Source organism: Jaculus jaculus, chromosome 17 (genome assembly GCF_020740685.1).
Source record: "Jaculus jaculus isolate mJacJac1 chromosome 17, mJacJac1.mat.Y.cur, whole genome shotgun sequence".
Taxonomy (NCBI): Eukaryota; Metazoa; Chordata; class Mammalia; order Rodentia; family Dipodidae; genus Jaculus; species Jaculus jaculus.
In genome coordinates this window covers 22865958-22878126 of record NC_059118.1, presented here as the reverse complement: position 1 = coordinate 22878126, position 12169 = coordinate 22865958, and the positions used below count along the sequence as shown (strand labels likewise).

At 43.1% G+C, this 12169-nt stretch overlaps 1 protein-coding gene across 2 annotated transcripts in view; it reads right to left on the bottom strand.

The window, feature by feature from the left end:
• Acp3 (acid phosphatase 3) overlaps positions 1-12169 on the bottom strand; it is a 64491-nt gene that overhangs the window by 32446 nt on the left and 19876 nt on the right. For both annotated transcript variants that reach the window (XM_045136650.1, XM_045136649.1), the window contains exons 4-7: positions 11892-12044; positions 7222-7320; positions 3160-3252; positions 830-962 (exon numbers count right to left, since the gene is read on the bottom strand). In XM_045136650.1, coding sequence (XP_044992585.1) covers positions 830-962; positions 3160-3252; positions 7222-7320; positions 11892-12044 — 478 coding nt within the window. The remainder of the gene's footprint in view (positions 1-829; positions 963-3159; positions 3253-7221; positions 7321-11891; positions 12045-12169) is intronic.

The window sequence follows — 12169 nt, the reverse complement described above, 5'->3', positions numbered from 1 at the left end:
GCACTCGGGAGGCAGAGGTAGGAGGATTGCCGTGAGTTCAAGGCCACCCTGAGACTACATAGTGAATTCCAGGTCAGCCTGAGCTAGAATAAGACCCTACCTCAAAAAAACAAAGCAAAACAAAAAAGTCAAGCTGTGTCCTAAACCAGTCAGTTGCAAAATATATTATTTCCTTGTGAAATATGCAAAACTTCTTGCTTGACAAATTCATCCTTATAGGCTACCAGACACAATCCCTAATTATTTCATCTGGAAGAGATGAAAAGGATCGTTTGGCTTGGGCCCCAAGCTTTCATTTCCCAGAAGGAAAAATTAAAGTCCAGAGTGGGTAATATTGATGATTCATTATAATATAGTGTTTACTGACATTGTGTTATCTACCAGCTTGTTTCAGCCTTCTAAATATATCCATTCCTTTTATGTCTGTCTACGGAGTGAGGAGTGAGTATTCTTATCATCCCTGTTTTGCAGGGTGGAAACTGCAAGCTGATTAGGGGACCTGTGTAAGGAACTCAGTCAAGATTATCAGTAGGGGGCTGGAGAGATGGCTTAGTGGTTAACCGCTTGCCTGTCAAGCCTAAGGACCCTGGTTAAGTCTCCATTCCCCAGGACCCATGTAAACCAGATGCACAAGGTGGCGCATGCATCTAGAGTTCTTTTGCAGTGGCTGGAGGCCCTGATATATCCATTTTCTCTCTCTGTCTGCCACTCTCAAAAATAAAAATAAAAATAAAAATAAATTAAAAAAATTATCAGTAGGACTGGAATTTAGCCCCAGTTCACCCAATCACAAATCCAACACAGTCACCTCAATTTCTTTCATACTCACCCCCTTGGAGTCTCGATTTTTCTTTCTGTTTGTGAATTCCATAAAAGGACAGCAAGGTTAATTCTGATATTTCTCTTAGCTTATTCATGGCATCCTTGGTGGCCCAGGAGGGTAAAGTGAAATTGTGAATACCCTGCAGCAATGAAAAGAAAAAAAGAAAAAAGAAAGAAAGAAAATGTGTGCATGCTTGTTACTTAAAATTCTCATCTTTGATTTTCTTTTTCCCTCTTGGCCCACAAGAACTATTTGGAACAACCAGTCTTTCTCATCCTGCCAATCCTTCCAAAACATTTAGGAGAGCTCATGATATTGGTTTTCAGAAGAAAAATTTACAGAAGCTAATTTACCCCTTTCTACCAAGGCCAGAGCTTTGGTTTAACACTGTATCAAAGAACACATGATTCACATTTTTCAGAGCAAGGATCCCAGAGGGCAAGGATATATCTCATTCCTTTATGAAATGTTTAGAAATATTTTAATAAACCGGTGGGGAAGGTAAAAGCTTACAGAGGTTGGTGATATTTCCTAAAACACTGAATGTATCATTTAAAAGGCTACTTGAAAAAGCCAATATATTTCCGGGGTCTTCAAAAATATACTATGAGGGCTGGAGAGATGGCTTAGCGGTTAAGCGCTTGTCTGTGAAGCCTAAGGACCCCGGTTCGAGGCTCGATTCCCCAGGACCCACGTTAACCAGATGCACAAGGTGGCACACGCGTCTGGAGTTCGTTAGCAGAGGCTGGAGGCCTTGGTGTGCCCATTCTCTCTCTTTCTGTATCACTCTAAATTAAATAAATAAAAACAAAAAAATTAAAAAATATATACTATGAACTTGTAGTTCACGGACTTGAGGAACACCTGTACTTTGTGCACGAGAGGTACTCGGTAGAAGTTTGTCACCTGGACAACAAGCTGCGAGCTGGGCAGGTGAAGACTCTGTGCCATTAGGAAGAGCTGTACTGAATTCCCGTAGTTTCAAAGGAGGGGAGACGGGGAAAGAGGGAAAGGGAGGGGAACAGGAAGAAAGAAAGAGGGGAAGAGACTGAGAGAGATTATGAGCCAGCGAGCAAAGAAAAGCAAACAGAAGAAGAAAGTGAGAGATGTGAAAAGAATACCACACATGACAGACGATCTCAAGTCAAAGTACACGAAGGCTCTGGGCGTGGCGCAGGGAGAGAGCATTTGTGCAGCGAACTCGGTGCTGGGCTCAAAGTCCAGCACTCGGGAGGCAGAGGTAGGATTGTTGCTGAGTCTGAAGGTATCCTGAGACTACAGAGGGAATTCCAGGTCAGCCGGGGTTGGAGCAAAACCCCGCTTCAAAACAAAACAAAGCCCGAAACCAAAAACCAAACCAAACCAAACAAACAAAAGAAGAAGAAAGAAAGAAAAAAAGAAAGAGAGAGAGATAAAGAAAGAAAGAAGGAAAGAAAGAAGGAAATAAATAAATAAATAAAGAAAGAAAGAAAGAAAGAAAGAAAGAAAGGAAGAAAGAAAGAAAAAAGCAAAGAAAGAAAATAAATGAAGCGTGCAACTGCAAGATTGGGTCTAGTCTCCATGACAAAGCCTTCTATAAGGCGGACACATCTTCATTGCAACAGGTGCTGCAGATAGAGCAAAACTACCAGGAGCCTAGCAAGACCAGTGACTGCTGCTCCCGCACACTCAGGATAACTTCTAACTCAGAAGTAGATCCTAGGCATGTGGTGGTCAGCATCCTGCCCCAGGACATAGTGTGCTGGTTGAGAAAACAGGAATAAAAATTACTCCTTTTGGCCACAAGGTGGAGCCTGGTGAGTGAGAGGCACCACTCACTACAGGAAAACAGCAAAGATTATTTCAAATGCAGAGTACAACAAAGTTCCTTTTTTTTCCCCCCCTCCGAAGTTCTTTTCTCATAAGCCAAGTCACCCTGGCTTACAGTTGACTGATTTATTTCAATATCCAGAAGCCAGGCAATCTGTCCCTCCCTTTCTATAGAAAACATTACTTTTTTTTTTTTTTTAAATTAAAACTGATGAAAGAAAACCAAACCAAACCAAACAATGACAGGAACCTAGCATTCCTGAATGACTGCAAAATAAATGACTGGTGATGTAGAGAAGAAAAGCAATTTTCTTTACAATTTTCTAAAGGGAAAAAACAAATAATGGGGAGAAAGGAGAAGTGAAGATTTTCAAGTTACATAGGGGAATATTAAATTATAATATTTCTGTACTAAAGAACATATGAACAGCATAGTTTAGAAAGAAGATATACTCATCTTATTTAAGAGTCACGAATCATAAAAACAAGATCACAAATTAATCTTTGATATATGTGTTTTCTTTTACCTCACAATATAATGGGTCATAGATCTTACTCCAAATTTCAAAAAAATCCTGGCCTGTCAATCCCGAAAGTGCTGGCAAAGTTTCTATAAAATCCTGGAACACAAACAGAGGACAAAAAAAAAAAAAAAATCATTTCTACACAAGATTTTCTCATCAGTGTATTTTGACATTTTCCACAGCAAAGTACTAGCAGGTAGAATTGGCTATGGTAATACAAATGAAAGGAATTCACATGTGCTAAATTCTTATGTCCCATCAGCACATTGAATTGATAGCTGCATGCTGGTTTATCGTCACATGTGCCTGGTCTGTGCTAGAACCGGATTAATGAGCTCTTGGCCTCAGCTTGTTGCCCTAAGGGGGTAAACACAGCGCATGTAAGCCGGTGCTGGAGGAGAGCGGTGAAGGCCTCCTCCAGGCAAAAGCCTCCCGGCAAGACACAAGAGCAGTGGTAGCTGCTGCTGCCCAGAGCAGATTTCTGACTGTAAATGTGAGATCTCCGCGAAATGCCAGCATCTCACTGGGTTCTGTGTTCTCAGCCGGTCACCATGAGATCCCCTCTCGGCCATCTGTGTATTGAAATTGGCAGCTGTTTCTAGGGAGTCCTTTGGAAGATGGTTTGATGGATAGTTTGCCAGGAAAGTAAAATTTGCCAATATTAACTTCAAAGGATTTCCATCAAGGGTCTAGGGAGATGGCTCAGCAATTAAAGGTGCTTTGCCTGCAAAGCCTGCCAGCCAGGGTTCAATTCCCTAGCCACCCAGGAAAAGCTGAAAGGACACTTGTTTGCAGCACAAGAGACCCTGGTGAGCACGCACACGCATACACACAAATAAACCAAGGATTTCCATCACGTAAACAGCAGCTATTTAAAAGAGATTCCCTGCGGGATGTGGTGGCTCACAACGTTAATCCCAGAATTTGGGAGGCAGAGAGGTAAGCGGATCACCATGAGTTCGAGGCCACCTTAAGACTACATAGTAAATTCTAGGTCAGCCTGAGCTAGAGTGAGACCCTACCTCAAAAAAAAAAAAAAAAAATAAATAAATAAAAAAGATTCCCCTTCCTTATCCCCCCACAAAACAACTCTAAGGCCAGATAATTTCATGGAGGAATTCTACCAAGATTTTCTTTCTTTTTTTTTTTTTTTTCATTATTTGTTTTATTTTGAGAGAGAGGGAGGAAGAGAATGGGCATGCTAGAGCCTCTGGCCACTGCAGACAAACTCTAGATGCATGCTTTACACCTCTGCATGCCTTCTAAGGCCCTTTCCTTGCTGGGCAGCTTCCTGTTTCCCCAAAAGGGTCGTATAGAAGGCCTTTCTCTTCCTCTTTTGTCTCTTGTGAAGTGTGCTCTCTCTCTCTCTGTCTCTTTCTCTGGATTCCCCTCTGTCTCTGTCTCTCACTCTCTGCATGCAACTTTCCTTTCTCACTTCCATTTATTCTTTCTTTCCTGCTCCTTTCCCTCTGTTCACTTTCTTTCTGTACTTAAATTAGGGCTGAAGAGATAGCTTAGTGGTTAAGGCGTCTGCCTATGAAGGCAAAGGACCCAGGTTCGATTCCCCAGTACCCACGTAAAGCCAGATGCACAAGGTGGCCCATGCTATCTGGAGTTGGCAGTGGCTGGAGGCCCTGGCGTGCCCATTCTCTCTCTCTTTCTATCTTTCTCTCTCAAATAAACAAATAACAATAAAACTATAAAATTTATTTATTTATTTATTTGCAAGTAGAGAGAGAGAGAGAGAGAGAGAGAAAGACAGGAAGAGAGACAGACAAACAAAGAGAATGGATGTCCCAGGACCTCTAGCTGCTGGAAATGAACTCCAAACCCATGTACCGCGTTGTGCATCTGACTTTACGCGGGCACTGGGGGACTGAACCTGTCCTGTCACGCCTTGCAAGCAAGCGCCTTTAACAGATGAGCCATCTCTCCAGGCCCTTTCTCCATTCTTTGGTTGAGAGTCTGGTTCAGCTCTTCCTCAGCTCTCTTCGGCCCTTTTACTCTTCCAGCCCAGGTTTTCCAAAGTTCCTTTACACCGGCCACCTCTTGTTCTCCTCACCTGGTCCTTATTTCTTTTCATACCCTATACTCATTGTTCTCACACTCCCTTATTTACAGACACACGAACATTAAATGTTAGGAGCCACATATGAGAACACGCAATGTCTGTCTTTCTTAATCTGGGTTACCTCCCTTGGAATAATATTTCCTACTTCCATGTATGTTTATGCAGACTTCATAATTTCATTTTACTCTACAGCTGCATAAAGTTCCATTGTGAAGATATACCACATTTTCATTATGTGTCCACTGATGGACATCTCGGCTGGTTCCATTTCCTTGCTGTTGCAAATAGAGCGGCAGCGATCACGGATAGGCAGGTATCGCTGTAATAGGATACAGGATCCTTTGAATAGATGCTCAGGACTGCCATAGCTGGGTCATATGGTAGTTCTACTTTTCACTTTTTTTCTTCTTCGAGGTAGGGTCTCGCTCTAGCCCAGGCTGACTGGAATTCACTATGTAGTCTCAGGGTGGCCTCGAACTCATGGCGATCCTCCTACCTCCAACTTTTGCCATCCATACTAATTTCGATAATAACTATACGAGTTTACAAGTCCACCAGTAGCGAGTAAGAGCTCATTTTCCCCCACACCCTCTCCAATACTTTGCCATTTGTTTTCTTGACAATATCCATTCTGTGGCAGGGTGAAAGTGGCTTTAATTAGCATTTCCCTAATGGCTAAGGATGTTGAATATTGTTTTAAACATTTGTGAGCCATTTTGTGCTTTTCATCTTTTGATAATTGCCTGTTTGTTCATCAGCCCATTTATTGGTCAACAGTGTGTGTGGGGGGGTGGTACTTAATTTTTGCAGTTCTTTTTAAAAAATATTTTATTTATTTATTTGAAAGACAGAAAGAGACAGAGAAAGAATAGGTGCACCAGGGCTTCTAGCCACTACAAACAAACTTCAGATGCATGTGCCCCCTTGTGCATCTGGCTTTGCATGGGTACTGGGAAATCAAACCTGGGTCCTTTGGCTTTGCCAGCAAGCACCTTAACAGCTAAGCCATCTCTCCCACCCTGAAATCCTTTATATGCTGCAGATATCAACCCCCTGCCAGGGGAATATCAGGCAAATATTTTCTTCTATTCTGCAGGGTTCATGTTCACTTTGTTGATAGTTTCTTTGATATACAGGAATATTTCAGGTAGTCCTGTTTGTTGATTCTTGGGACTGTTTCCTGTGCTAACACATGACACATTTTGAGTTTCCTTTGTTTTCTATGTTCCTGAACAGTTAAAATTAGCATTAGAATAATTTACTCTTGAAAATCTTGATAGAAGGGCTGGAGAGATGACAGTGGTTAAGGCATTTGCCTACAAAGCCTAAGGACCCAGGTTCAATTCCCCAGGACCCACGTTAGCCAGATGCACAAGGTGGCACATGCATCTGGAGTTCATTTATAGTGGCTAGAGGCCCTAGTGTGCCCATTTTCTCTCTCTCTCTCTCTTTTTTTTTCTCTCTCTCTCTGCCTTATTGAGCTATGGATGTGTGAAGGGGCCAGACTAGTTAGACCACCTGTGGAAGCAAGGCCTTTGAAGTCTCAGCTATGGCTGATTGGGTTGGCCCTGGAAGGAATGGGGGGGGGGCAGGGCTCTGAAACTAACAAATATCACTTGTAAATATCAATGCAAAGCATAAAATATTAACAAATAATTCAACTTCTCCTAAAGGATTTGATTTGACAAATGTAAACAGTTCAATTTTTGTAAATCTATAAGTATAATTAAACATGGTAGTTGATTGTGGGGGTAAACAGCTTGGTTATATTAAAACATTAAAGAGATCCATTGAGCTGGATATGGTGGTGCACACCTCTAATCCCAGCATTCAGGAGGTAGAGGTAGGAGGATGGTCATGAATTTGAGGCCATCCTGAGATTACATAGTGAATTCCAGGTCAGCCTGGACTACAGCAAGACCCTACCCCCCGAAAAAAGAAATCAAGGTTTCCTCTGTTATCCCTCACATACACCCGTCAATAATGTTACTAACCTTATATGGTTGCAGCCTCTCCTGAAATTCCACGGATTTCAAAGTCTCACTCTTAAGTTCTTGAAAACGAGGGCAGTTCATGAAGGGCAGGTAGAGCAACTGAGGACAACAGAGAAGTTGTGAGACCCTTGTTAGCCAGACCAACTCGGCCAAAGACACTGTGCCAGTATTTTAAGCCTCATGAAGAGTAAAACAACCTGAAAAGATTGATGTGGGGCTGGAGGGATGGCTTAGCGGTTAAGGCGTTTGCCTGCAAAGCCAAAGGACTCAGGTTCGATTCCCCAGGACCCACGTTAGCCAGATACACAAGGGGGTGAATGCGTCTGGAGTTCATTTTTAGTGGCTGGAGGCCCTGGCATGCCATTCTCCCCCCCCCCCTCCCTTTTTCTTTGTCAAATAAATAAATAAAAGTAAAATATTAAAAAAAGTATAGTGAAAACAAACCCCTCTTCTTTCTTTTTTTCTCTTGTAAATCTGCTCTTTTAAATTGACATCCTCTCTCTATATATGCAATATACCCTTATCACAACTCTCTCCTTTTCCCTCCACAATCCTCCTCTACTGAATCCCTTGCTCTTTCTAACTAGTTCATCTATGTTGCTATCTTTTTTCCCCCTTATATTTTACAGGTCTTGTGCAGGTAGTGACAGCCACTGTGAGGTCATAAATGCGACTGCCACTCTGTCTGGAAGACAGTCTTCCAGGGCACGCCAATCCTCCTTTGGCTCTTACATTCTTCCTACCACCTCTTTTGCAGTAGTTGCTGAGCCTTGGGAAGTGTGATAGAGATATCTCACTTAGCGCTGAAAACACACCTTAGACCCCCTCTTTCTTTATCTTCACTGCTCCCTCCCAGCCCAGACCACCACCATCGGATTCAGCCTCTGTCAACAGTTCCTAGTTGGCCCAATAACATCCTTTCCTTCTGACTTCACCATCCATTCTCCACACAGAAGCTCCACAATTCCTCCAAGGTCACAGATCGCATCTAACTTTCATTGGCTTTTGCTTTTTTCTCTAGAATAAAGGCCAGACTCACCGTGGCTTATAAGAGGCGACCTGAGATGACTCGTAAATGACTGGAAAGGTCCAGCCATCCTTTCCCACCTCTGCCCCTGCTCACACTCTCCCATCCAGCGCCCTATGGGCTTTCTTGCTGTCACCTGAACACAGTGTTAGAGGCTCTGCCTCACATGTACTCTGCCTGGAATACTTTCCCTACTGTTGAGTCCCACTTTGGCTTTCCCAGTCGTCCTGCCACAGCCACTATTATATTCACTTATTTACTGCCTTCAAGGAACTCATCACCATCTGACCTGGGTTCAGTTCTCCAATACCCGTGTACAAAGCCGGTTGTACAAAGTGGTGCATGTGTCTGGAGCTCATCTACAGTGGCAAGAGGCCCTGGCACACCCCTCCTGCCCACCTCGGACAGTCTGCCTTTCTGTCTGCTTCTTTCTCTCTGTCTCAAATCACTAAATAATTTTAAAACATAAGTCTCAAGAGAACCAGCATCTGTTTTGTTCTCTGCTGTATCGTCAATGCCTAGAATGGAGTTGGCGGGTGTGGTTCTACTTAGAAAACATATAAAAACTGCTTCTTATCTGTTGGGTTGATGTCAACTCGTTTCACCTTGTTTTCCTTCCTCCATCTGACCATGTAATTTCAGGCCTTCATTTCCTCCTTCCTGGATTGCATCAACAATTCTTCCTTGAGGCTCCAGTGTCTTTTCCTTCTAAGCCATTGTCAAGTGGATACCTTAACACACCACTCATCACACGCAGGTAATACTGACGAATGTGCGTGTTCATCCCTTAAAGGCCTGGTTCACATTCTCGCTCTCTGTGAAGAACTGGATCTTGAAAACCTGTGTGAGCTCCATGCAGGCCTCCTCCTTCTCTGAATTCCTCTAGCATAAGTAGCTTGGACTGAAATCATTGTCCACTGTCTTGTGTTGACTATATGTTCCACCCGGGCCAAGTTTGTCCCATTAAACAGATCATAAACCAGGGAATAAAGCTGGTCTTGTATTTCTCTTACATTTCACTGTATAGTATTCAGCATCACTCTGGGAATGATGGCATGTTGATGGGCTGATTTTATTAAAGCCCTTAATTGATTAATTAATTAATTAATTGATTAATTGAGAATTTTGTTTGCCTAAATGAGAAGGTAACTGGAAACCATGGGCAACCATATTTGTTTCTCTCTCTCACTCTCTCACTCTCTGTTTCCCTGTGTGTCCTTTAATAGCACCAGCATTCTAGATATTATGAAATTTAATCACTACGCTTCTGAGTTATAGGTTAAATAGCTCCTTTGGTCTACACAAATCAATTTGGTATTATTCTCCAGTTTTTATCTCTGTAGAAAGGCCTGTAGCACTGGAGAGACGGCTTAGTGGATAAGGTGCTTTCCTGAAAAGCCAAAGTTCCCAGGTTCAATTCCCCAGTACCCACATAAAGCTGGATGAGCAAAGTGCCACATGCATCTGGAGTTCGTTTGTCATGGCTGGAGGCCATGGTGCCCATTCTCTCTCTCTCTTTCTCTCTGCCTTTCTCTCTTTCTGTCTTAAATAATTAATAAATAAATAACAAATAATTAGAAATGCCTATAGTAAAGGTAATATTTTTTCCCTTTTTGGAAGGAAATATTCACACACTTTTAAGAACATCCATAATTTATAATTCTTCACTCCAGAGTCTGTGAAGGAACTGACTAGGACCCCATGTAGGCCATATTGAGATTAGAGAAGCAAGCTGTCTCAGACACACTTGCTCTGCCTCGCTGTGTCCTGTGCCATGTTGCAGCCTAGCAGAAGGACTCACCAGAGGCCAGACGCCAGGCAGATGCTAGTACCATGCTTTGGGCCTTGAGTCTGTACAGCAGTGAGCTAAAAGTAACTCTTATTTTCTTAAAACAAGTGACCCAGATTGTGATTGTGATACTCAGTCATAGAAATACAAAATGGGGGCTGGAGAGATGGCTTAGCGGTTAAGCGCTTGCCTGTGAAGCCCAAGGACCCCGGTTCAAGGCTCGGTTCCCCAGGTCCCACGTTGACCAGATGCACAAGGGGGCGCACGCGTCTGGAGTTCGTTTGCAGTGGCTGGAAGCCCTGACACGCCCATTCTCTCTCTCTCCCTCTATCTGTCTTTCTCTCTGTGTCTGTTGCTCTCAAATAAATAAATAAAAAATGAACAAAAAAAATATTAAAAAAAAAGAAATACAAAATGGTTTAAGACAGATGGTCATGCTTATGATATGTCTGCAAAAAAATTAGGGAGAAATTCCTTGTTTCCAAACTGCTTCCTTCATGATAGCCTTAAATTCCACACTGGAAGATTAGATTTATTTATGACTATTCTAAAAATACCAGTTCCTCTGAAAAAGTCAGCATTCTTAGTCAGTTTCACTCTCTGTGAGTAAAGCTGAGAGCGTCTCTCAAATAATCTGATTTCGGGCAACTCGAACTTGACATACAGCATTGGTTCTCAGACTTGGCTGCCCATAGAATCACCTAGGGAAATTATTTTTACAATATTGATGACTGGGCTCCACCTTCAGAGACTCACTTAGTATGGTGAATGAACCTTGGTGGACGGGAGTTTTGGGAAACTCTCCAGTTAGTTCTTTTACGCAGCAAAGTTTGAGAGCCACTGATTCACAGGAAAGGCACGCTGGGACACGAGCCTAGGAGAGGTGCTAATCAGCTACGTGACAGCGGGTCAATGTTGTTTCTTATTTGACCTCCCTGAGTACTTAAAAAAATTTTTTTTGTTTATTTTTATTTATTTATTTGAGAGTGACAGACAGGGACAGAAAGAGGCAGATAGAGAGAATGGGCGTGCCAGGGCTTCCAGCCTCTGCAAACGAACTCCAGACGTGTGCGCCCCCTTGTGCATCTGGCTAACGTGGGACCTGGGGAACCAAGCCTCGAACCGGGGTCCTTAGGCTTCACAGGCAAGCGCTTAACCGCTAAGCCATCTCTCCAGTCCCCTGAGTACTTTTTTTTTTAAAAAATATATTTTACTTACTTATTTATTTGAGTGAGAAAGAGAAAGAGGTAGAGAGTGTGTGTGAGAGAGAATGGGTGCACCAGGGCCTTTAGCCACTGCAAACGAACTCCAGACACATGCATTTCTTTGTGCATCTGGCTTACATGGGTCCTGGGGAATTGAACCAGGGTCCTTTGGCTTTGCAGACAAATGCCTTAACTGCTAAGCCATCTTCTGTAGCCCCTCCCTGAGTACTTTTTACCCCTTGTCTTGAAATGTGGATTTTTATAATGGGAGGGTGGGGACATGAGGAAGTGTTTGGTGGGCAGGGAGAGCTCTAGATTTTATATGAGACAGGAGAAACCTGTGTTGGGTACTAAGAGCATGAGAACTGAAAGCAAAGCACAGGGAGGTGTGTGTGTGTATGTGTGTGTGTGTGTGTGTGTGTGAGAGAGAGAGAGAGAGAGAGAGAGAGAGAGAGAGACTATAAAAACTGAGAAGGGTAAATTATGAAAAATTGCATTGCATTGGGGAGAAAACAAGCAGATGGTAGATTCCAAACTAAAATCCAGTTCCTACACTTGCTTGCCTTTTCATGTGTTACCCGAAAGTTCTGAGCCAAGTTTCCTAATTCCAGGCCCGTGCGGCATCTCCCCGGTCGCTTGGGGTACTCACCTGGTCTTCAGAGACGGGCACTGTGTGCACTGGGATGGGTTGCCAGGGCAGCTTGGGGTTCCAGATGCTGATGCCCAGGGGAGGAAACAGGGCTGCCAGGTTTGTCATTGCGCTCATCAACGTTCGGTCAATATCTGTGCTTCGGACATAAACCTAGAGTGGAGTGATCAAAGCAGAGGCCAATTAGAGGAAGTGAGGTTTTCTTTATGTTGGGGAAAAATATGAGACAAACCAGGGCACAAACACTAAAATGTCAGCGGAGAGCATGAGGCATCGTA